The 25,793-nt window shown below is 44.0% G+C and overlaps 1 protein-coding gene across 1 annotated transcript; it reads right to left on the bottom strand.

Moving 5' to 3' along the window:
- Positions 1–2,522: 2,522 nt before the first annotated feature.
- Positions 2,523–25,793, bottom strand: fgfr4 (fibroblast growth factor receptor 4). Its single transcript, XM_022195067.2, has 21 exons — positions 25,093–25,793; positions 22,593–22,815; positions 19,680–19,867; positions 19,430–19,580; positions 18,292–18,342; positions 16,726–16,995; positions 15,102–15,191; positions 14,833–14,999; positions 14,628–14,751; positions 13,064–13,254; positions 12,111–12,249; positions 11,775–11,968; positions 11,543–11,688; positions 10,477–10,598; positions 10,290–10,400; positions 9,973–10,163; positions 7,892–8,014; positions 7,327–7,397; positions 6,939–7,076; positions 6,110–6,215; positions 2,523–5,610 (listed from the first exon to the last, which is right to left on the bottom strand). Exons 2-21 carry the CDS (start codon positions 22,678–22,680, stop codon positions 5,434–5,436), a joined length of 2,838 nt encoding a protein of 945 aa, XP_022050759.1. The 5' UTR covers positions 22,681–22,815; positions 25,093–25,793; the 3' UTR covers positions 2,523–5,433.

Raw genomic sequence — 25,793 nt, forward strand, 5'->3', positions numbered from 1 at the left:
ACATCCTGATTGTTGGTGCATCTCGGACCTTATTTTTTTTCCTGTATGTCCTTCCCTTCTAAGATTATAGACAAACTGCTTGGCACAAAGTCTCCGAAATTATTAGAGGATACTAAAGAGTTTTCTACTTATGTGTCCTGACCGTTTGTTGAACTGGGTCTTCATGGTGGAGATGTTCCAGGGAAATAATTTAAGCCTCTAAACGTCCCTGCTCAGATGGAACTACTTTCTGAAGGTTCAGGACCTTTAGGAATCTCTTGGGATCTGTCCAAACCAAACACAACTGTAAACACATTATTACTCCACCAAGGAATGGCAAAGTTGCATGACGACCGGCGTACGTTTGTCTGTCTGTCATCAACATTACTCTAAAACAGACCAACGGATTTGGATGAAATTTTCAGGGAAGGTCAGAAATGACACAAAGACCAAGTGATTAGATTTTGGCAGTGATGCAGCTTATAGTCTGGATCCACGGATTTGTTAAAGATTTCTGTATCATTGCGAGATAGCGTCACTGTAACCATGACAACAAGTGAACACTACATCAGCTGATTGCTGATGATCACATGATTGTGATCCCACTACAAATTCACCACTGAGGACTTATCCATCAGAAATGATCCAAGGAACAGCTGATTAAATTGTGGGGGTGTTATATATTTAGGTCACGTGATCCGGTGTCCGTACATGAAGTACACATGTAGAACACACGCCTGTACTCAGTGCAGCATCATTTAGTTTGTGGGTGCATCTACATTAAATGGACACGTTCTATGGTGCTGTGATTTCTGCAGTTGGAAATGAAACGACTGAGCAGCCTTGGAGGAGGACTGCTTTCTGAGTGCTCTTCTTGTTTTGTGTTCGTGGCTGACAATGATCAAGCAGAAGACAGGAGAACAGGATTTGTCGCCCACTTTAGCAGAATATGACATTGAATCATAAGACTTTTGACCGAGCTCAATGTTTGACCCAAAGCTGCCAGAAAGCTCTAAAAGACAAAAAGCAGCAGAAACAGCTCTGATCTATGGATGGTTAGCAGTCGAATCCCTGATCAGTGCTTGGCCAAACACCTTCTCTGAAGCAGCAGCAGCCAACAATGACTGCTGCTTCTTTCTGAGGCTTTTAAAATGCAGGGAAATCTATGTGGCACAAGACCGGCTTAAAGATTAGTCATGTCATAATTTGTTTGCTTCACTTTATCAACATAAATTAAGGTAAATCGCATTCGTCGGTGAGGTTAAACTGTTGCATAAGGAACATTTGTTACTATTTGCAGTAATGTGAACATTGTTCCTGTGTTTTGTTTAAAGGGTTTTCACCTTAACTCATCAATTTATGGACATGTGATGTTTGCCATCTTTGTAAACCTGCTACTTTGCTGCCAATGCAAAATAAAAGAAGAGGAGAAAGCCACAGTTTGGTCAGTGAGTCCAGCTCAAATGAAGCGTCCTTTATTGAGTGGGGAAACTGCATATAAACTCAAACTTATCAAAGAAAAATGACTGGTCATTGAAAATGGGAGAACATTCCACGATCTCCCAACAATACAGCAGAAGTGTTTACCCAGTGGAGCAAGACGATGAAAATTAATGCACAGCAGCATCTGCTACTGAGGTGGATCATTGTGATAAATAGTTTGTGGTGATTTTACATTTATGTCTGTTACGTGCAACAGTTAGAGAAACGTTAGTCTTCTTGTCCCTCCACACGTTTTCATCAGCTATTGTTCGTCTCTTCAGTGGAGCAAAAGTCTGAGTAGTAAATGAGTCACATACAGAATGATTTATGCACCAAGTGTTGCTTTTTATTTTTAATCAGACTTTCCCACCTCAGCCATGCATGAATGCTTAGATTGTGGATGGATCTGCACACGCTTTCTTGTTGTTGTTTCTTGATCAGATGCTGCTGCATTCATGTTCATGAATCACATGTACAAATATGCTCCTTAAATCTCAGTTAACGGCATCAAACTGAAACAAAGCGAAGATAAAAGTCGCTGCTTATCCTGCATCCTCTCGCTACCACTAGTAGGGTCTAAATAAAAATATTACACCACTGCTTAATGCTCCCAGAAACCTTCAACACGAAATGCCAAACATACTGATGGATAAGCTGCAGGGTAATTGGATTAAACTGGTCGAGCTACATCACTAAATCGTGGGCGATTCCAGTTGATTCAAGTTTGCTTTAACTTATTAGGACTGAAGTTGGGAACTAAAACAACGCGTGGGATAAAGTGTGAAGCTCAGACATGCTGGTGCAGAGAAGTTCTGAGCTGAAGGGAAAGAAGAGCAGCGAGTGGACGTGTGACCTTTATAAGCTGAGACCACAGGTGAACCAGACGAGCTGACGAGCCTCCTCTGGCTGCTAATTATCCACTGAAACCAGCCGAGGAGACTAAAACTGCTCACTGCATTTCTGGGTTTGTTGGTTTAAAAAAAACATCAAAATAAATCATAACAACAAAACCAACCCGCTGTCAGATCCATCAAACAACACAGACGAGGACACAAAGCTGCTTTATTTTAAATTATACTTTATTTCATATAAAAACAAAACAATAAACAAATAAATTAGATATTTCTAAAATAATTCTCTTGAGGAAATGCTTAAGAACGCTGTGATTGTTTACAGTTGGTATCTGGGAGAAGAGCAGATAGCTGGAATGTTAAAAATGAAAATGTGTTTGGACTCTTTGTGGATGTAAATGGAAAACTGACGACAGAACATGCAGACAAACGAGGTGAACGGACCAGACGGTGGTTTTCTCTACAAACACACGACTGCCGGATGAAGCCAGGAATGAAACCCTCCATTTTCCCATCATACAGTTTGATCTCTTTCCACCTGACTGTCAGCCGTTGTTCTGTTTGTGTCTCAATTGTTGGTGGGATTCAGGAGGCAGACTGGGACTCAGTTGGCATTTTACCCCGGTGGGGAATAGCCTACAGCTGGTGCTGGTGGCAGCGGCGAATCTGAATAAGGATTTGTAATTTAAAAGATGGTGGCTGTGGGGATAAAGATAGGGACGTTTGGGAGAGAAGAGGAGCCATTACCATAATAAGAGCCTCTTCATTTGCACACAAGCCCAAGCCATACCCACACCGCCACCCCCAACACTCCCTCTGGTCCGCAGTCACACCCATTAAGCCGGCAAAGCTTTCATTGTCCGGCCAGGCTGCGGACCTGAGGACCCCTCGCCAACAGATTGGGCTGGGTGAAGGGTTACCGCCAGACAAAGGAGGCTCCCTCCCCCTCCTCCTCTATTTGAAATCAATCACACAGGCTTTCACATGCAGTGTCCCCCCTCCTCCCCGCCTCCCGGTCTTCCTCTCCTTGTCAGCAGTGGCAGTGGGCTTGGGCCAGCTCCCCACAGAGTCCTCATGCTAAACCGTGGGTCCAGTCCCACCGCGACAAAGGCTACGTTCAGACTGCAGGGCTTAATGCTCAATTCCGATTTTTTTGTGAGTTCGTTCACATTTCCAATTAAATATGACTTGTATGTGGTCTCCTGTGTGAACCTCACACGACCCAAAAGTGTCCCGCATGCGCAGAAGAGGACACAACAACGACACGCAGAGAGCGTGTTCCGTGTTTAGGGAAGTAAACATGGACGCTAACAGTAGAGCATGTCTGGCCATTTTAAAATTGTTGTGCAGCTGGAGCCAGCATATTTATAACTTAATCGTTTTAAGGAGAAGGTCAAGAAGGAAGAGAGCCAGGATTTTTCCCTGGTGTTTTGTGGGGCAGTGGCAGCAACGTCTGTCCAGAGAACTGTGTGGGTGCAGAGTCACAGCCAGGAGTGGTGGGATAGTGATGTGAGAGGCTTCACAGTTGCAGACTTCATTCAGAATTTTAGAATGATAAGGGCGACCTTTACCTACATATGTGAGCGCCTGTTTTTTAACACTCACAGCAAGACACACGTCTCCGGCAGCCCGAAGACGCAGAATAGTGACGTTTGTCGTGTACCAATGGCGTATAGGTCGGATAAATGTGACCTGGCCGTTCAGACTGAAGTCGCATGGCAAAAGATCCGATACGTATCGGAATTGACCACATATCCAAGTGGCCTGGGTCGCATTTGAAAAAATCGGATCTGTGTCGTTCAGACTGTCATGAAAAGATCAGATACAGGTCGCATAAGGGCAAAAAAATCATATTTGGGTCACTTTCGCCTGCAGTGTGAACATAGCCAAAGACCGGAGAACCACGAAACGCTGCTCACCAGTAAACAAGTCCGTCTCGTAACCTTCAGGCTCTGAGATCTGATCTAAACCAATTCTGTAATGTGTTGCAGCTTGATCAACAAACCTCTGTAGTCTTTCTCCAGCAACAACAACAATAACTGGGCTCCCTGTGGTATTTAACAATAAATCAATTTCTTGGAACCAGACAACAAACGGAGGGTTTCATTCCAAAATTTCCCAAGTTCTAAAGCCATGTCAAAAGGCAGAATCTGTCATTTTGTTGACTTGTTGATGGAAAATGTGTGTTTCTCCATCAACTCCATTTCCATGTCGTCACTTTTCATTTACATTCGGGACACCAATAGCTCACTGGGTAAAAATTAATCATTCTGGAAAGAAACCTGAACATGAAGACAGCCGTAAAAGGTTTGGCACTTGATTTAATTCCTCTCTCCGTTTGCCTCCTGTAACCTTCATTTTTTTTCGTGTCATTCAGAATAATTTATAAAAGGCAATCGTCTTTCTTTCTGCTGTCGATATGTACATACAATATTTTTAATATTCTAATATATTCACAGGAAATCATCGGTTCAGGCACTTTGCTGCCGTTACAGCAACTTCTTAGCTTGAGAGATCCTGAGATTTAAGACCGTTTTCTTTTTTAAATAAGCAACACAAAAGTAAAATAATCTTATATAGAGAGATTTATATTTAACAATCAGTTTCTTATTTTTTATCATAGCAAAATAAATCTTTTTTTGTTTGTTTGTTTCTGGTAAAATGTCTTTATGAGCCGAGGTTTCGAGCCCCGGTTTGGGGTTTTGCGGTAGGAGATCATTGTCCGTCGATCAAAGAAAGCACTTGAAGGCGTTTTCGAGTACCAGGATCTTCTGTTGAGATTCGTGCCGCGGTTTTTCCAACTGTTCTCGGGCACAGAGTCAGAGCTGATAGTCTGAAGTACCGTGTTTAGTTTGTCCTCTTTTCTTCTGCTCACGACGAAGCGTTTTTCTTCAAACCTCCATCGTGTGACGAAGCCCAGTGGCCTCGGTGCTCTGTGTATGTGTTCATGTATGCGTGTATAAATGCCTAGCTATCTCTAAGGGCTTTGACTGGAGGTCCAATGGAAACATCACGAGGACACAACCTTTAACTTAACGTTGCAGCGGTGGACCTTCACGGTGTCCACCAGCGGATGTGTTAAAGTCCAAGGCGGCGTGTTTCCACTCTATCGTTTGCGTGTCTATCGGAGAGCCGCCTTCACGTCTATCCGAGAGCGAACGTCCTGGTAGCCGAGGAGGCAGGGGTCGGTGGACAAGGCATCGTGGGTGAAAACGGAGTCGTTGTCGGAGGAGCAGGAGCTGGACGTGTCCTCACATGACGGGGAGTACTGCTCGAAGGGCGTCGACAGGTCCAAGTACTGAGGGGAAGAGAGGAAGTTCAGAGATCAGAGAGAAGCTGGCTGGAGACGTTTTGCAACAAGAGGAAACTGATCCACGTTTAAATGTTTGTAAAATTGGCAGTAAACAGCAGTGAAAATTGAATCTGGCCTCTTCTCAAAGGCTGCTATTGAACATGCAGTTCTTTGAAAGGCGTCCGCAGCAGAAGAGATGCAGATGTGGAGAAACGCTGCCATCATCGACTCAGACCACCGGGTCAGCACACACAGATACTCTCTAAACAGCTTTAGGTTGATTTAAAGATTGTTCAACTTTACCTTTCTGCATTTTAATCACTGCTGAGCCATCTGCATCAGTATAAAACACACTCAGCCCAACACGGTTTGATTTTGCTGCTTGGGAGTTTATGAGCTCAGGAATCAGGACATCTGGGCAACAGATTGTCGGTGGAAACGTGTGTGCAGCATATTCATAGCGGCTGCATACGTTAGCGTGTTGTGTTTGTGTTTTGAAGCCCACCTCGTCAGAGATGGACAGCAGCACTCGGTCCAGCTCCTCCACCAGCTGCTTGAAGGTCGGCCTCTGGGTGGAAACAGCATGCCAGCACTCACGCATCATCATGTAGCTACGGAGAGAAAAACACGAAATGACTTCAGGAATCGATATAATACGCAATAAGACCAATGTTTATGTCGGTTGGCTTTGGAAAAGATGAGGAAAGACGGGTTTTATGAGAGATATGATGACTAGCTTTCAAAATAAACAAAATAGCAGACTGTGAGCTTGTCTCTCCTCACTGGGATTCATCAATTTGAAGACCAAGAGGCCAAATATCACAATTTATGAGACAGAACTCAACAGTAATCAGCCAGACGTTCATAAAGGTGGTACTATCCTGCTTCCTGCTTCCATTCTGACCAATGTTTAAGTCATTTGGCTTCGGAAAATATGCAGAAAATTGGGTTTTGTAAGAGATCTAATGACTAGCTTTAAAAAAAAAACAAAATATCAGACTGTGATCTTGTCTCTCCTCACCGAGATTCATCAATCTGAAGGTGAAGTGCCCAAATATAATGACTTATGAGACAGAATTCAACAGTAAACAGCCAGACGTTCATAAAGGTGGTACTATCCTGCTTCCTGCTTCCATTCTGGACAGTGTTGAAGTCATTTAGCTTTGGAAAAGATGCAGAAAACTGGGTTTTGTAAGAGATGTGACGACTAGTCTGGTTTGGTCTCTCCCCACATGGGTTCCCCTATTTGTGCCGTTTGTCCACTGTAATGCTTCGTAACATAAACAGGAATGGTCGCTAAGAGTGGAGAATAAAAGAGAAGATTTCCTGCTTACAGCTCATGTGTGCAGTTGGAGGGTCTGTCCATGCGATGTCCTTCCTTCAGCAGCTTGTAAAGTTCCTCAACGGGAATTCCGGGGTACGGCGAACCACCCAACGTGAAAATCTCCCACATCAGCACACCGAACGACCACCTGAGCCCACAAAGGAGACACAAAAACGAGGCTTTTCAGGTCTTGCTTTGGTTTTCTTTGGAATAAATTGGTATATGAGGACGATAGCAAAGAAACAGAGAAATACAGCAAAGTGTTCAAGGAGTTTTGAGTTGATTTTAGCTACATGAGGTGTTTAAAGTTTGAACACGACATAAAAAGAGGCCGGACTGATAAGTTAGCGCAGTTTTTTGACTTAACAAACATTTTATGTATGAAAAGTTGAACTTACACGTCGCTCTGGTGTGTGTAGATTCTGTCAAACAAAGCTTCAGGTGCCATCCACTTCACCGGCAGCCGACCCTACAGAACAAACACCGACACGTTTAGAAAACTGAAGGATTTTTATACCAAATTCTCACCCTCAGTCGCCCGGTGCCCTCACATTTCTCCCTCCTGATCCTCCCCCTTCCTCCCTCCTCATCCACTCTTTTCTAATTACGTCCCATTAAGCCTGCTGCCAATCAGAGGGAAACATCAGACATCTGTCTTGAGGAGTATTAAAAGCTGTGAAAGGAGCCAGGAAGGAGGAGACTGGCTGAGGGGCAGATGTGTTTCCAGGCAGGACTAGTGAGGGTTTCTTCGTATACGAACATAATTTATCCTTGAGAGGTCAGATACAGAATTTACAGCATCTAATTCTGATGATATTGGATCAAATGCGCCGTTAGATTACAATATTTAACTTCTTAATGGTAGAAAATCAAAAGAAAAGCAGGAATGCAGCTGCAGATTTCTCTACTGGAAGGTTATAGGACTGAATTCCTGAAAGTAAGCTGCTCTGAACCGTCACTCACGCTGGTATTTTTCTTGTAGTAGTCGATCTGGTGAACTCCTCTGGCCAGGCCGAAGTCAGCGATCTTCATCACATTGTCCTCCGTCACCAGGACGTTCCTGGCTGCCAGATCTCTGTGGATGCACTGCAGAAGGAGCACAGAGGGAATTAAAAGACTGACAAAAACCAACATGAGCTCCAGGCCAGCTGCCGGCTCTCCAGATTAGGAAGGTTTATTTAGCTTCTAGCTCCAGAGGTTTAATGAGGAATTTGCTGCAAGAATTGTTTTTTATGGAACACGTTGCCTCTTTCTTTTCATTTTTATGTTGTTTTTGACGCTGCTAAGCATACATTTAACAAGAAGATTAAACTACATTTTTATTGTCCAAGTTTTTATATGCATGAAGCGCTCTTTTGAATTTAGACTTGTGACACGACATGCTCCTGTGTGATCCAGGCTGTGGTTTGGAGGCGTCGTGTAAAAACACGGAGGTAGGGGAGGCAGAAATGATTCACTGCAGCTTTTCTCCAAAAACGAAAAGACTCAGGAGTCTAAAATCAACACACACACTGCCTCATTTCTGTGAACTCCACAAAAATATAATGTCTTTATATAGAAATCCTGGAGTTTTAAGAAAAAAAAAACAACCCTTTTGGGAGGAAAAAAGAAAGCAGTGTTTGCCCACATTGAATGGATGTCATTAAGTTTATTTTGGTTTTCATTCGAAATAGACGTGGGATTTGTGGGGACGTGCGAAATGAACCATTCTTGGTTTGCGGGTCTCCCCATAATGGAGGGTTAGTTTCAGGCTCCTGCATTCTTAGGAGGCCGTAGAGCCAGAAACCTGATGCCTACACCCAGACGATGGCTCTGCTGCCTGTTTGCTAACAGATTTATGGCGGCGCTAAAAAGGACAAAGCCCTGCGACGAAGGGACGGACAGACGGATGGAGGAGAGTAAACAGGGCCGAAGCTGCGGCGGCTTTCTGCTCAGGAATGCCCGTCTGAGACACCGGCTGGCAGACAAAGAGACGTGTTGATAAGAAGCACACAAACAGAATGCATGCTGGGAAAATAAAAGGAGCAGAAACACGGGGGTCGGGGAGGGGGGAGCAGAAAAAGAAAGGGGACAGACAGAGGAAAGAGAAAGAGGGGAGGAACAGCTGGTGTTGCCATCCACAGTCTGGACCAGACTCATCAATCTGAAGGCCAAGTGCCCGAATACAATGATTTATGAGACGGAACTCAACCCTAATCACACTTTCCTCTCAGTCTAAACCAGACTTCTTAGATTACGCCCAGAATGTGCTACTATCCTGCTTTCATTTCATGGATTACACCACAGGGATGTTTGATGTGTAAATACCTTCATGGAGCTGAAGATTACCATCTAAAAGTCTCCTAAAAGCTTCAACAGCTTTGTTAATCAGTTTCCCAAAGAATGTATAAATAAACCACCAAAGTTAAACTAAATGAGCCACACAATCACACCGCAAAACTTCCTGTAATTAATCTGACGACAAGCAAGTAAACTGTTGAATTGTTGATGGAAAATATGTGTTTCTCCATCAATTAAAAATCCAGCGTTGTCAGTTTTCACTTACATTCAGGAACTGGATTTGATTCTACTCTCCGTTTTCCTCCTTGAACCTTCGTTTTTGTCGTTCAGAATGATTTCTAAAAGACAATCATCTTTCTTTCTGCTGTTGATGTGTGCATACAATATTTAAATATTCTAATATATTGACTGGAAATCATCAGTTGACTCTAACTTCTTAGCATGAGAGATCCTGGGATTTAAGACTGTTTTCTTTTTTAAAATAAGCAACACAAAAGTAAAATAATCTCATGAAGAGAGATTAATATGTGTAACTATTCTCATGCAGTCGAATCTTGCTATGTAAAAGTTCCCTTGATGATAATTTTTTGTTTATCAGCTGACAAGTTTCTCAAAATTGCATCATTAAACCACCAAACTGAAGCTAAATGAGCCACATTATCACACTAAAAAGCTTCCGTTCTTCTTCAGCTTGCATGAAATGCTTGCGGAGAAGATTTACAACCCCTCAGATCTCCTGTTTCCACCCTTTAAAGCCAACATACCCTCTTGGAGGCCAGGTACTCCATCCCTCGGGCCACCTGGTAGGCGCAGGACAGCAGGTCTTTGAAGGTGAGCTGCTCCTCGGGCACTTTGGTCACATCAAAGGTGTAATCCATCCCTGGAGGTCGCCGGGCGCGCAGGTACTCCCTCAGACTGCCTTTGGAGGCATATTCCACCAGCACATACAGAGGACCTGGAGGGGAGACAGACAGGATGAAGGACGGAGACGTTTCTGTTGCTGCTTTAGCCTCCAGGTTTGGGACCATCACAGCTGAAGCGGTTTCTAAGATGTTTTCTGGTCACATTAAAGGTGACTCACCGTCCTGTGTGCAGACTCCCAGCAGGTTGATGATGTTCTTGTGTTTGTCCATCACCTTCATCAGCTCCATCTCTGAGATCAGGTCTGCCAGATCTTTGTCTGTGGCATCATCTGAGGGGAAATTAATGTTTAGACTTTTTCACAAAAACAAGCAGACATCATGAGGTCTTCTTGCGTCGTTTCCTACCTTTGAGCATCTTCACAGCCACGGTGGTGGCCTGTTCAGGAGAGTCCTTGTTGATGCCGTAGGCTTCAGCTCTGACCACCTGACCGAAGCAGCCTTCTCCCAGAGGTTTGCCCAACGTTAAACTACACACAGAGAACAAGCGGGAGTTAGTGAAAATAAGTACGTCTAAATGAAAACTGTACAAATCCATAATTTGGGGCTCTGGTTTTCTTAAACCATAGGTTGGACGGAGCCAAAAATGGGTTGCGGGCTTGTTTCCTTTTTAGGTCCCCACATGATGCGAAAGCTACAGAGTTTAAACGGGTCCTGATCCCAGCTGCCAAACTAAACTCAGTGAAGAAACACTCTCTCTGCAAGGGGCAGGAGTTTTTAGTGGTGCAGAGGCTCAACATTTCAAAACTCACATCGTTTGTTACAATATTAACTGTCAGGATCAATCCAGAATATCATCTACATCTTTGTAAATGGAGTGGTTCTGGTTTTGGGCTGTCTGGATAGTTCCACTGGTTGCGTGGGCGACCCATGAACTGTCCATCCATCCATCCATTCTCTATACACCGCTTTATCCTCACTAGGGTCACAGGGGGCTGGAGTCTATCCCAGCTGACTTGAGTGAAGGCAGGGGACACCCTGGACAGGTCACCAGTCTGTCACAGGGCTACATATACAGACACACAATCACACTCACATTCACACCTACGGACAATTTAGAGTAACCAATTAACCTCAGTATGTTTTTGGACTGTGGGAGGAAGCCGGAGTACCCGGAGAAAACCCACGCATGCACAGGGAGAACATGCAAACTCCATGCAGAAAGATCCCAGGCCCAGGCCGGGATTTGAACTGGGGATCTTCTTGCTGCAAGACGAAAGTCTTAACCAGTACACCACTGTGTAGCCCACCCATGAACTAGCTCGTCCTCAACACAGCAGCCTGGGTTCGATTCCTGCTCACTGCCCTTTACTGCATCTCTTCCCCTACTTTCCTTTCTGCATCTTAACTGCACCTATCCAATAAAAGCCAAAAAATAACTTTAAGAAGTGATTCTGGTCGGCAGATGACTTACTTCTCTCGAGGAAACTCCCAGTCCGGGTCGTACGGAAGCTCAAACTCCATGACTCCGGCCAGCATCGGAGAACAGCTGGACGAGAGGCGAGCGACTCTCATCAGAGACGCACTGGACTTCCCTGACGAGTTGGACTCCACCGAGTACTGAAGGAAGACAAAAGGAGGAATTAGCGAGCAGCCTCGTGGTCGGATGATTCCAACAGACCGTCCTGTGATTAGTGAAGCCATACCTGTCTGCGCAGAGGGAACTTGGAGAGCTTCTGCACAGGGAGGGCGTCAAACGGCTCCCTCCTCGGATGGACCTGCATCCGGCACAACACCACGATGACGATGGCCATGATCAAAGCCAGGAACCCGCAGGCGTAGATGATGATGTCGGTGTATTTGGTCTCCATAGTGTCCATCCCGTCTGCTGCTTCCTCCTCTGCACGAACGGGGGGAGAGATTTTTAGATTTTACCACAACCATTCAAACAACATCTCAGTGTCTAGTGGGCAAAGGTAAAGCACACAGAACAAGTAAAAGTCCTTGAACCACGGTCACGTTGCCTCCAGCTCCTCCTTTACCTGAAATCACGGTGAGCCAGGCGGACTGGTGGGCAAAGCCGATGGAGTTTCCAGCCAGACAGGTGTACTCTCCTGCGTCGTCCATGGTGACCTTGGACAGGTAGAGCACCTCCACCTCCGACATGTTCAGACTGCCGGTCTGCACAACACAAAATGCAAAAACATTAAAAAAACAGAACTATGCTGTAATGAAAAGGCTGTAATTTTATGGAATAATTCTTTTTAGTTTTGCAATATGAAAAAAAAACTGCAATTAAGAAACATTTCTAATGTAAAACAACAACTCAAAGCTGTAAAATGTCCGTTTCTAGGTGGGGATGTATTACATAAAAGGACAAATTTGTTGTTACTTTCCTTTTCATTCAGATTTAAGTTTAATAGTATAAATATACTTCTGAAATTAGCGAGCAGATTGACGGATTAGTACTGAATCTGTCATTTTACGTTGCTTTGGTAGTCAAATGGGAAATATCTTGTTTAACTACAGACGTTTTCACTACAAAAATGCTAAATAAACGTGTTTTCATCATTGTATAAAACTTGTAAGCATATTCAATCCGTCAACATACAGTTTCGACCGATCTAGGTCGACATTATTATCTAATTTTAGCATTTCATTGTGCTTACACATGTAAATATTATTCATTAAATGGTAAAAAGACAAAAAAATAAACAAAATCTCAAAAAAAATTAAGGCTAAAAACTAGATTTTAATGATAGAAAATTACTGTATTTTTATGTTTATGTTTTTCCCACATTATCTTACTGTATTTTGGGGTTGTTAGCTGCCCAGCTGCCACAACATTGTTGTTTTTTCTGGATTTTTTTCTAGTGTAGGACACAGTTAAGCGATTGTTTGTCCGATTGAACCGTACATGACTGAGTTCTTCATCTGCCTGAGCGGTGGATGTTAATAAAAGAGGATAAACCGTGATGTTAGTGATCAAACCAACCTTCAGAACCTGGACGTATGGCGTCCCATCAGGACCGTAGCGGCTGCCGTTCCTCTGGATGTGCTTCAGCCACTGAATGTGCGGCTGAGCGTCGCTGTAAACTTTACAGTGGAACTGGACGTCGCTGCCGACCACCGCCGTGGTGTTGGCGGGCAGACCGGCCTGCAGGATGGGCCGGTGGGGCGATCGCTCTGCAATGGGAAGAAATCACAGAAGACATGAGGAAAGTGAGCAGAGAATCAGACCGAAAGATTTCACTAAACTCCAGAGGAACCAGGCAGAGATCTTCTCAGGGGTTCAAAGGTGATCCAGGGACATGCAGACAGAGTTTAACTTGAACTTTTCCACTGGTTTAACTCTGTTGCCTCAGAGAATCACTCCTTTTAACAGGAATCACAGTGAGCCGATAACTTCCAGATATTTAACATCCGACACACATGACTGCTTTGTAAACAAACGGGCAGCAATTGCCACTGTCACCTTTAATGTGTTTCCCTGCTGGCAGACGACCAGGAAATGTCATTTTGGGATGAGAATGGGCTCCATTAGCATGCCTCTTTGTGGCTGCTGGCTTTGATCTGTGGTCATTGTCGCTCTCTGATCTCGTTAGTTGTCTCGTTAGTCGTCTCCCTGCGTCAGCGAGGACGGAAACTGACCCCGCCGTGGACAGACAGCCAACAAATGAACAAACAAACCGCAGCCGTCCTCCATCTCTTGTCACAGGTCAGGTAGAAAACCGGATCGGACATCTGACCGTCCACTTCCTGCCCACCACCGCCAACGCCAGGCGTCCCGTCACCTTCTGTTCACCCCCTCGGTTATCCCTCCTTCAGACCGGGGCTTTTACTTTCTACTTATTCAACAAGTTCTAACTAGTAGTGCTCTGACTGCTGCGGCCAGATTAACCGTCCTGTTGTCTTCATTTACAGGCACCAAAAAATACTGTTTCCTTGTCTAAAAAACATCCAAAAATTCAGCAAAAAAATTTAACCAAATTTCTGAAAGTTCCAATAATTCCTTAAAAGATTCCCATAAAAGTTTTATTTAAAAAAAAACTAATTTGGCAAGAAGCATCTTGTACATATTTTCAAAAAAATAGTAAAAATCTTCCCCAAAAAAGTCCTAAAAATGTCTAAAGTGATCACATACATATCAGTAAAACTTCTAATATTTTCTTTGAGAACATTCACAAAAAATCAACCAAAATCCGGCGAAATTCACTGGATTTTGGCTGATTTTTTTTGTGAATGTTCTCAAAGAAAGTTTTTTTTAACATTTCTTTTTTCCCCACCAAAAAATGTTCAAAAATGTCCCAAAAATGTTGAAAATGTGAACATCAGATGTTACACTGTGAAAATATATCTTTTTTCCACATTTTCAAACTTTAAAACGGGTCAATTTGACCCGCAGGACGACACGAGGGTTAAAAAGCATCGCAGCGTAGGCTTAAAGACCACTTCTGTCTTGCTGATGCTCGTATCTATCACATTAAATTCTGACTCTTCTGCTCTGAGCGCTCGCAGGATGTTTTGTAGTTTTATAGAAGTTCTATTTTGAGTCTTACCCAGGACGTCCAGGACATAGCTGTGAGCGATGGAGCCATATTTGTTCTCCACCACGCAGGTGTAGTTTCCTCTGTCTGAGGGCACCACGCTCTCCATCACCAGGCTCCAGTGCTGGTGTCTCAGCTGGAAACACAAAACAACATCAGCATGAACGGACGCTCGATCAGCAGGAGAGCAGAGAAGCACAAACCACTGAATCCTCACCTTGATGCCTCCGATGCGATGCTCTCCTCTGAATTCACGTCCGTTTTTGAGCCATCGGATGGTCGGCATGGGGCTTCCCATCGCCGGGCAGCGGAACTTCACCGTGTTGCCGGCAGGAACGGCGTACAGCTTCTTCTCCATGCGCTGGGTGTGAGTCCAGTAAGGACCTGAGGAGCCAAAGACCAGCCAATGAGCCGTTAGTGTCATCAGCGTTTGGATATAACGTGGAGGTTGACTTGTTGCACCTAGGAATCAAACAACTAACCCACCTCTGGAGAGGTAAACTTGGTCGTTTTCAATCTCAGTGGATGAGTCCTCCAAGCCGTTGTCCTCGTCATCGTCGCCAGACCCCAACGAATCTGAGAGCACGACACAAAAATGAAGACCCGTCTGATATTTGGTACATTAAGTTTGAACCCCAAAGCCTACTCGTGAGTTTGAAAGGCATCTTAAAAAAGTAAACACCAAAATTCCACAATTCAGAGGTAGAAATTGCAAAAACAGAAAGAAATTGTCTGATATTTAAATTTTCCAACAGTCCTTGAACTAATCATCTACCAGCTTGACCAAATCTAAGCTTGCATTGTCGTATTTCATCCACATCCCTGTATGAATCAAAAATCTGTCAAAAATAAAGGGTTTTCTGTAACCAGATTTTGTAAAACAACAAAAAATTCTGCACTTCTCTGCACAACCAGGAAGACTGGTGAGTCAGCTGCAACCAACAGTCATGTGACAAAAAATCAGGGACTTTATTGGATGAACTGAAGGCGGTGTTTGGTCAGCCACCGTATTCTTACAGTACTGATCCGACCTGTGGGGAAAATGTCGTACACGTTGGTTCCAGGTTTTTCAACTTTAGTTAAAAATGGAATTAAATAAATTCAATGTTAGTTTTTATACACTACCATTCAAAAGTTTGGAGTCACTTAGAAATGTCCTTATTTTCGAAAGAAATGCAGTTTTTTTTCTATGAAGATACCATTAAATGAATGATAAATCCAGTGTATATGTCACAGGCCAAATTAGAATCCAGGCAGATTTAGAATCCGCCTAGGCAGAATTAGAATTTTTAACCCTAACCCTACCATGGTTGTTGTAAAGATTTCAATTTTGATATATCAATAGCCTGCATATTAGAAAGAATAACCCTAACCCTCTAACAGGATTATGGTATACAGTATATGAAAAAACAACCCAGAAACTACTTTGACAACATAATTTTTTCTCTGCTTATTTTGCCAAGTTTTGAGGACAAAAGTTGACATTACTTCTAAAGTAATTATTTACCATTTATCTAAAACCAAATTTCAAGGTACATAATGTTAGGGAAAACAAATAATTACATTAACAGAGCATATCATATTCAAAACCCTTCAAATTTCAATCTCGCCTAGGTGAAATCAAAATTCTAATTCTGTCTAGGCGGATTTAAAAACTGCCTGGATTCTAATTTCGCCTGTAACATAGACATAGTTAATGTGGTAAATGACTATTGTAGCTGGAAACGGTGATGTTTAATGGAATATCTCCATAGGGGTACAGAGGAACATTTCCAGCAACCATCACTCCTGTGTTCTAATGCTACATTGTGTTAGCTAATGGTGCTGAAAGGCTCATTGATGTTATGTTATGTTAGCACAAGGATAAAAGTGGGAGTTTTACTGGAAAACATGGAATTGTCTGGATGATGACAAACTTTAGAACGGTAGTGTAAATTTTGTGGCATTATAGTTTTGTTAATCTGAGACAAGGTTGAGTTCTCATAACTTTTAGCCATGTTTCTGCTTTTTCCATAGAGGTGCAGGACTCTAAACATGACAGGAGCATAAATAAAACACCCAGAACCTGTTTGGGTTTAAAGCCCTAAAGCTACAGTGTTTGTGCCCTCACCTGCCACAGCGATGGTGAAGTTCCTCACAGGCTCTTTGGTTCCTCGGAGAACGCAGACATAAACGCCTGAATCCTCGTACGTGACGTCTGTGATCTCCATGACGGCTCCGCGCATCTGGATGCGAGGCGTCGGCAGAACCCGGACTCCCTCCTTGTACCAGTTGACCGCCATGCCGGGCCGGCTGCTCATGTCACAGCGCAGCTTCAGGACGTTTCCCGGTTCTAACAGAAGATGCTCCGTGGTGTCTTCATTCAGGTCTTCGAGAACATCTGTCAGAAGCAGAAATGGTGTTTCAGCGCGTTTGCTTTTCCTCGGCTACAGCCACGTCAGGCTGCCCAGTCGCCTAAACCTCACTCAACTCTGACCTTCAGCTCCTCGGCCACATTATCTCCCATCCCAGCATACACACCAGCACAATGAAATCACCATGGAGACCAGAGGGCCCTACTGACCCGGCCCTCCTCCTCCTCCTCTTCATCTTTTTGTTCCTGCGTGGATTACTGTGGGACTGAGAGCGATCTAGCTAATGCTGAAGGGAGGAGAAGGAGCAGGGAGGAGAGGCTAATGAACATGTAGGGACGTGACAGCGGACGGAGAGTAAATCTGAGGGGAGGTGAAGGTTCACTGGAGATCTAAGTGAGCGAGGGGAGGAGAAGAGGAGGATGTTGAGTTGTGAGCCCACACAGATGGCCACCACACCAGCACCAGCAGCTTTTATCGTTTAACATCACAGACACCCAAATGATTCAGTTTAAATCAAGGGTGTCCAACATGAGAGCCGTGGGCCAAAAGTGGTCCTCCAGAGGGTCCAATCTGGTCCTCAAAGTGTAAAAATTACAGAGAAGACATTAACTGCAGATTGTAAATTCATAAAACTATAAATTTAAAATAATTTCCAGACCATGACAAGTTGTTTGGATCATAAAGTAAAATACTAGATTGTTCTATTGCTGTTTTGTGTCTTATTTTTGTAATATTTGGTCTTGTTTTTGTCTGATTTTTGTCGTTTGTCTCATGTTTTTCTTGTTTTCTGTTTTCCTTTTTGTCTCGCTTGTGTTTTTTCGTCTATTTTCCATCATTTATTTGTGTCATTTTTTGTCTCGTTTTTGTCATTTATCCCGTTTTTTGGCACTTTGTAACTTTTTTGTCTGATTTTTTTGTCTCTTTTTGGTTTTGCTTCACGTTGTTCATCTCAGTTTTGTCATTTTGTGTCACATTTTTGTAATATTTTGTCTTGTTTTTGTTGTTTTGGTCTGACTTTTGTCATTTTGTTTCTCGTTTTTGGACATTTTAGTGACATCAAGACATTTTTTGCACTAAAACAAAAGAAAGGTTTGGAGTTGTGGTTGTTTATGGGTTTATTATTCTGTGATTTTACTGGTCAAACTGGGCTGAATGTTGCCCCTGAACTAAAATGAATTCAACACCTCCTGGTTTAAACAAACTGTTGCTGGATCGTCGTCACATTCTCAGTTATTTTAAGTTCATGAGAAACAGTGCAATTGTCAGCACTTAAGCTACCAAACATTAAAAGCACCTTAAACGGTTTACGGCTCTGGAGTTACCTGAGGGGATTTCAGCAGCGGTCAGGTCCACCGTCTGGGAGATGATGGTACCTGTGGAAAGGAGAAGCGGTGGTTTAAAAACAATAACACAGTAAATACATGTTTAATTCTCTGAACCTCAGGTAGTTTCTGCAGTTATTTTGAAAGCAGTATGTTAAGATTTAGATAAAACTTGTCATGTATTTTGTGCCATTTTATTGAATTTTAACATGTTAAAACATATAAATATTATAAATTTAAGTGTCCACAGGTGTTACCAACACTGATAAAATAGCGACTCTACATGTATTTTACTATTTATATGTTTAAAACCTCTACAGATGTTCAGTTTTCCCACTTTCAGCACATTAAGACATTTTACTGTGCTGAATGTACCTTCTAATAGCTTGCTGACAACTTTCTCCTCTTTATATCACTTTTTCTTTATGTTTTATTTTGTTCTTAAGGTCTCTAAATGTTCCCATGCTCATCTTCTATCTGTTCTATGTAAACACTGCCTGCAGTTCATCTGAAAAGTCTCTGAATTTTTCTCATGTAACTGTTTATCACAGCTCGGTCATTTTTAACTTCTTGGTTACGTTAAGGAGCACAGAATTTTTTGTATTTTACAGAATGTAGTTGGAGTGATTGATTTTTTTTTTTTGGCATTTTTTTTTCATGAGGCTTGTAGAATAAAATCATTTGAATGGAAACATACTGTTTTAAGCTCAGACTTGGTTGATTTTCCTCTGCTTTGACTTCCTTCCTCTTTCTTCTTTTGTTGTTTTAGAAACTGCTAAATTTCCTTCTTTTAAATTCTTTACATCTTTACATTTTTTGTTGATTATTTGAATCTGTTTTAAGTCTGTTTACTTTGTACGGTGTCTCTGGGTGCTCTGAAAGGCACCTATAAATAAAATGTATTATTATTATTCTTTCCTGAGAGAACTGCACATCATGCGTGATTACTTTAAAAACTCCAATGATTCTTTCTGTTTTGATACTTTCTAGCTCTGATAAATGGTGTTTTTTAAAACACTATTTGCCTTTCAAAACTTCTGTGAGGTTTAAGGGTTCAGAGGAAGAAGTTTGGATGTAATTTTCTGATAAACTTCCTCTGAATGGCAGAAAACCACCTAATACATGCAGCATGTCTCACCAGGCAGCACCTCCAGCCAGGCTGACTGCATGTCCTGCACCGTCTGCCCTGTGTGGATGCTCTCAGCCATACAGATGTATTCTCCTGCATCCTCCAGAGTGATGTTGGACAGATGGAGCGTGTTCACTTTGGACCCGTTGCTCTGCAGGGCCTGCACAGAGGAGAGGTTATTTCATCGTCTCTTTAACATGAAAAGAACTAAATCAAAAAGCAGCGTTCTGCTGGTGTCCCTCTGCAGGTTTTATCTCACCGTCAGAGCCCTGAGGCGAGGCGGTCCTCCCTGCCTCTGTTCTGGACCTTCAGACTCGGTCTTCAGCCACTGAACCTTGGTGGACGCCGGCCTGTGGACTTTACACACCAGCTTGGCCTGACCTCCCACCACCGCCGTGGTGTTTTCTGGGTAACCAGGAACTATTAGAGGCCTGGAGACCCGAAGATCTGAAGAGGAAGACAGAGAATCGTGCAGAAACTTTGATATGTGTCTTGAAAATGAAGAACTTCTCAACCAGACTCCAGGTGTCAGAGTGCAGCTTTTCTACAGAATAAGGGAGTCTACAGTCTCAGAATAAACTGCTGCAAACCATCGTGGTCTCAACGCACCCGAGTGAACGAGAGAAAATTGTCAAACCAAATCCTGGTGGTTTCAGTTTACCTCTGACAGGTCCAGCTACAGAAGAGCACCATGTTCCTAAACAAACGCTGACATTTAATGCTTCCAGGAGCCGGTGATAGAGTGCCCTGATAACCCAGCTACTATGGTGTCACCGTCAGCCACAGTGCCGTCCCTTCAGTGGGTCACTCGCCCATTTTTGTGCTCGCCCACTCACTTGTTGGAGCATATGTGCTGCCTGGCCGAGGACCTCGCTCACTGCTCAGTCACTCAGAACGAACAATTTTCCAGGGCAATTTTCTGTCTGATTGCTTCCTGCAAGCGCTTAGTGAAAAGGCAATCTGTTCCCTTGTCGGAGTGAAGTGCTGCCTTTTTTTCTAATCACTCAGAGTACAGGCAGGTAACGCTTTCAGCAGCAAACACACACTACAGCCCTGCAAGTGGAAAATCAGAAACGGTGATCGGGCTAAAGCGGCCAAGAGGAAAACAAATTAAAAGGAACATCTCTGCAGCTGGTCTTCATGCAAACATTTAGTCCTAAAGGCTGACAGTATTTTCATGAAATGGAGCAAACTTTAGCGCAGTAGAAATGTGAACCGCACACACTGCAGCCACGCTAATGAACTTGCAGAGACAGGGACGGTGCCCCGGAGTTGAACTCGAGGCAGAGTGTGAATTGTCACCCAGAGGCGAGGGGGCAAACACAACACAACACAACACAAACAAACCGCTCGGGTGGTGCGAGCCAGCCAGCCAGCCGGCCGGTGGGGCTGGCAGCAGCACAGCCTCACAATCAGCAGACCTTCATGCATCCCTCCGATGTGCATTTCATACCGGCTCGGTTTTATTCACAGAAAGCTCCAGAACGCCTCCAAGTCAACCAGAGTTACACAAATCCATCAGGTGAGGCGGCTGCACAGAGACACGGTTGTAATTTCACGTTAGCAGAGCTCACCACAGGAACCAAGCAGCTTTATTCAGCACAAAACAAAACTTTCTTTATGCTTTTTAATGTTTCTAAAAGCTGCTGCTACACATCCAGGTTCTCTGCTTTATTTAACAAACAGGATTCCTAAATTTTGGCATCATTGGTGTAAAATAGTTCTTTCCTGTTTGCTCTGTACAAAGATCTGATGGGCTTTATGTAGAAAAGCTGCACTTTTGTATAACTGGACTGAAAATAAGCGTCTCTGTGGGAAATCAGATCAGCTGCAGAAGAACATCAACTGTCTGCTTCTATCTGGAGTGTGCTGTGATTTATCTCCACTCAGAGCTGTTATCAAATCAGCATCATGACAGAAAACAACCACAGAATTATTTAAGGAGCTTAATAAAAGCTTTGAAAAGAAGATTTCTGTCGAGCAAACCCGGCTAAAATAGTCTGTGTGCAGGAAACGTCTTTCCTCTTCAGTCTGAGTTTGAACTGTTTTCTTTGGTCGTGTCCCTGCGGATACAGTCGCCCTGTCAGGAGCCAGAGCAGTGCATTGTGGGTCGCCGCGACCTTTGCGACCTCCGTTCAGCTGGAGTCACCCTCAGAGGAGCTGGAACCTGCTACAGCTTTGTCCCCGGGATCATTCTTTGTCGTTAAATACTGACTTTTAAACCATCAAACTGCTTCTACAATCCAGGAATCAGAGCAACATTACAGTTTTCATTCCTCACAGAGACCAGATTATCCCAAGAACTGAATCTCCTGCACGTTCTCCAACCTTAAAGCTCTCTGTTTTAAACCTCGGTTCGTCTCTTCACTTTCTCGTCTTCTAAATTACTCTGAGAGCTTCCTCGGAGCCCCCTTCGTCTGAGCAACAAGCCCCGGCTGGCCTCGATGGCCCCGCAGTACAAAGTGGGGCCACAAAGATGGAAAAGACTCTGAGCACGATGCCTCCGGGGCAACAAGCCACTTTGTCTTTCATCAATCTCCACACATCCTCACAAAAATGTCATCCTGGAGTCCTTTAATCTGACTTAAGAGCTGATTTACTCGACGACAGGAGAAGAAGAAGCAGCTCCAGCTCACGGGTTCTGCTCTGAGAGACGCCGACTGTACGGAACAATAGGACTGATTATGCCTTAACTCATTAGAAACATTCTGATGGATCTTTAAACCGACAGTGGCCGCCTTATTGTGTTTGGGTCTGTTTGCAAAGCTTCAATGAAACAGCCCCGACCGGCCGGCCACCCCCTCCTCGTCCTCCCCAGCTGGCTCGCAGCCAGGCAGATTTACACTTCCGAGCCTCAGGGCCTCGGACGGATCAGGTAGCGCAGTTTACAGCAGCAAAAACACCGACTTCTTCACGTCTTCCTCGACTGCAGACCCTTGTCTCATTTCTGCTGTCACCTCCACTTCCTCTCTGGGTTCAGGGCTGCTGAGAAACCTAATCTTTCTAAGAGGGGAAAGTGGGCTGATTGAAAGATTTGCAGAAACACGTGAACTGAATGTGCTCAGAGTCCTGCCCCGGATCAAATGCTGGAAGAAACCAGCAAACCTCAGACCCTCAGAAGCTCATCTAACCGATAAAAGGGGGAAAACCAGCGTGCTTTCAGGTGTCTTACCTTTAGTTCTTAACTCCTCGATGGCTCTGGACGTGACTCTGTCCACCACACCGAGCAGCAGAACGCAGAACATGCAGATCCTCACCATCTTCTAGACCTGACGTGTGTGTCTTGTGGTTGAAAAAGGGGAAAAATTACACGTTTGGAAGCCTGGAGAGGGCCTCACACGCTGGTCCCAGGCATTGGCGACTCCAGAAACCCACAAAGTCTCTAAATCTGGATCCTGCAGGAGCAAACAAACACATGGCAGACGGTTATCTGTCCGTCAGAAACCCGATTCTGTGAGGAGATCTGGCAGGAGGGGAGCAGCTAAAGACACAAACTTTTCCCTTCACTTTCAAACCAGATGGCAAGAAACACAAACAATTGTTCATCCAAATTGCTTAAAGAAAAAAGAGAGAGGGAGCCTGTTTGACTGTGAGCAGCTGTATTCTTAAGCAGATGTCCTGTAACTGTCCCGTTCGTCTGCGTTACATTGTCCAGGCTCTCCTGCTGCTGCTGCTGCCTGCTGTTTGTCAGTGGACGGGGCTCAGTCTGTCCCGGGATAATGGGCTCTTACTAGGAAAACACTCCAAACTTGCCAGGAAGCTACAGAATCTGAAGGAGCAGCGCCGCGACTCGACCTGCAGCCGATGCAGCTTCAGGTTCAGGAGGCTGGAAACAGTCAAACAGGTGACTGGAGGGGAAAACGAGCATCATGTGCAGGATCTGCTCATTTCCATGCACATGTAGGAACCATTAGATAACAAACAGTGATTAAATGCACTTCAAGAACTAAAGCAACTATAATAATGCAACAGTTTAGGGAATATACCGCAAATTAGGGCATTTCTGTTCAGCCAAATCAGTATTTCCAGGATAAATATGCTACCTTTTAATCTATAAAATCCAAAAATGTTGCTTTAATTGGACAAAACAGTCCAGAACTATAAAAAATATTCAGCTTAGTTTTATGGAAGACTAAGAAAAGCCGCAAATCCTCACAATTATGAAGCTAAAACGGGGATTTAGGGTTTGAGTTTGATATATTTGCTGGAAAAAAACCCATCTGATCACTCAAAAGATGAGCAGAATCATTTATATTGATGTACAAATCCATTAATTAGCAAGTTTCTGCTCTAATCTATGCATATCTGATGCTTTTTAGCTTAAAGAAACGTGCTCAACATCAAGAAAAGTTTACCTGCTCTAGTTAAAAGTGCATCTAAAACATGATATAGAGCACAATATTCTCTTTTTAAGGATACTGTGGGTGATTAAGGATAAAATTTGAAGCCACAAACTCACTCTGCAGACAAACTATAAACTCTGACAGCCTATAGGGAATAATGCGCTGATTCTTGTGCTGAAAGCTGCGCCAACTGCGCACAGGCGCCAGACCCTGGTGCGTGCGCTCCATGCAGGCAGGCCGCGCCCACACACACACACACACACACACACACACACACACACACACACACACACACACACACACACACACACACACACACACACACACACACACACACACACACACACCGTTTAAAGAACCAGCTCGCTGAATGAAACGTATTCTTTCTCAATTAAGGACTGGAAAACTTTTTCTCCTGCTGCTGTTAATTCTTCTGGCGCGCCGCCGCCTTCAGCTGGAGCCAAAACACTTCTACTGTATTCTGCTTTTTCAGGTCTAAAAAAAAAATATTAAAAAATGGGAGGGAAGGGCGTCACTGCGCCTTTCTGTCAAATAATTCACGCTTAATAAATCAGCCCCACGCAATGTTAGACTCCAACAGCCCGTGGAGGTTCTAATGAAGCCCGGAGCTGCCAGAAGCAGGAGAGAATGTTCCTATTTGTGTCGCAGCGATCACACGTGTGCGCGCACCCACCAATCAATAAAATCGATCAGGTGAGCAGAAAGTGTGACACGTCCAGAGATCGATTTTTATAAGATACAGGTATTTCATTTAAATTTATACATTCCGTTTCTTAAAATTAAACCACATCCCTACCCATTGATTTGTCTCTTAAATGTATTTTCTTTGACTTTAATGTGCGTAAAAACATCAGTGAAATAAATCACTGCTTTAAAAACATTTTCACTGTCTTCAAACTCCGCTTTGAGTGACACAAGCACTCTTTTCCAGACAAATAGTCCATGTGGAAGGTTCAATGTCTACTAAGCGGCTTGTTTGGCTCTGAGCATTGCAAAACACAGCCGTTTCCTGACCGAAATCCCGGTTTAAAAAATGCGCAAAAGTACATTAAATCACCGGTTTACGGCGCAAATCAGTAAATCAGGAAGGTCAAGCAGCGAAAGAAAGTAGAAATTAAGTTGTTCTGTGTTTAGAAATGCCGTCTGTTTTCTAGAAAATCGCAGAATATGAATGAAAAGGTGGTTTAAATGCGCGATACGAGGCTTTCAGGAATGGATAATGTTGGGATCTCGCGCTGGCTCCGCTGAAAATGAATGAAAGTACAACTCTCCAAGAACCTCCAGCTGTCTCAGTCCGTTCTCACCCACCTTTCCTCCGGGTCTGTCCTCGCAGCGACAACTGGCACCAACCAGGGGGGTGAACTCACTCCTTGTCCCGGTAGATCTGAGTGAAAATTGAAATCCTCATTTGGAGATCCCCGCTGTATCCTCCACAAAAGCGGGCTGTGAGCGGCTTCCAGGGTTCGTGTATCCTCCTGAAATCGAAGCCGACCCTATAAATCCATCAAACGCAGCCCCCTGCAACATGAACGACAGCTGTCGGGCTCTCCTGGTGACCAGGGCAGAAGGAGCTGCGATCCTCCGGGGCAAAGTCCGCTGCAGCCGGCCGCTCACAGCGCTAGATCCATGGAGGAAATAAAACCCAACAGGGGAGCGAGGAAAGCGGATTTCGCCGGTGGCAAAGTCGTAAATTTTGTTCTGAAATTGTTGAAAAAGATCCGATATGAGGAGAGAAAGAAACGGGTGACAGAAAAACGTGCCCGGTCGCTCAGAGTCCTTCTTGGATAACTCTCTACGCGCGTCTTTACGCAGCGCTTCTACGACTTCTCCTGTCCTCGGTGAGTTTATCCCGGTGAGATGTGCGCTGTGCTGCTGAAACGTGGAGCTCAGACTCGTCCGTCCGCTTCCCTCGAACCGCTCAGAGACACAGAGCTGCGTCCTCAGCACTCCAGCCCTCCTACAGCACTCCGCTGCTCTCCGGACGGCAGTCACAACAACAATGGTCTGAG

The sequence above is a fragment of the Acanthochromis polyacanthus genome, chromosome 17 (genome assembly GCF_021347895.1).
Source record: "Acanthochromis polyacanthus isolate Apoly-LR-REF ecotype Palm Island chromosome 17, KAUST_Apoly_ChrSc, whole genome shotgun sequence".
Taxonomy (NCBI): Eukaryota; Metazoa; Chordata; class Actinopteri; family Pomacentridae; genus Acanthochromis; species Acanthochromis polyacanthus.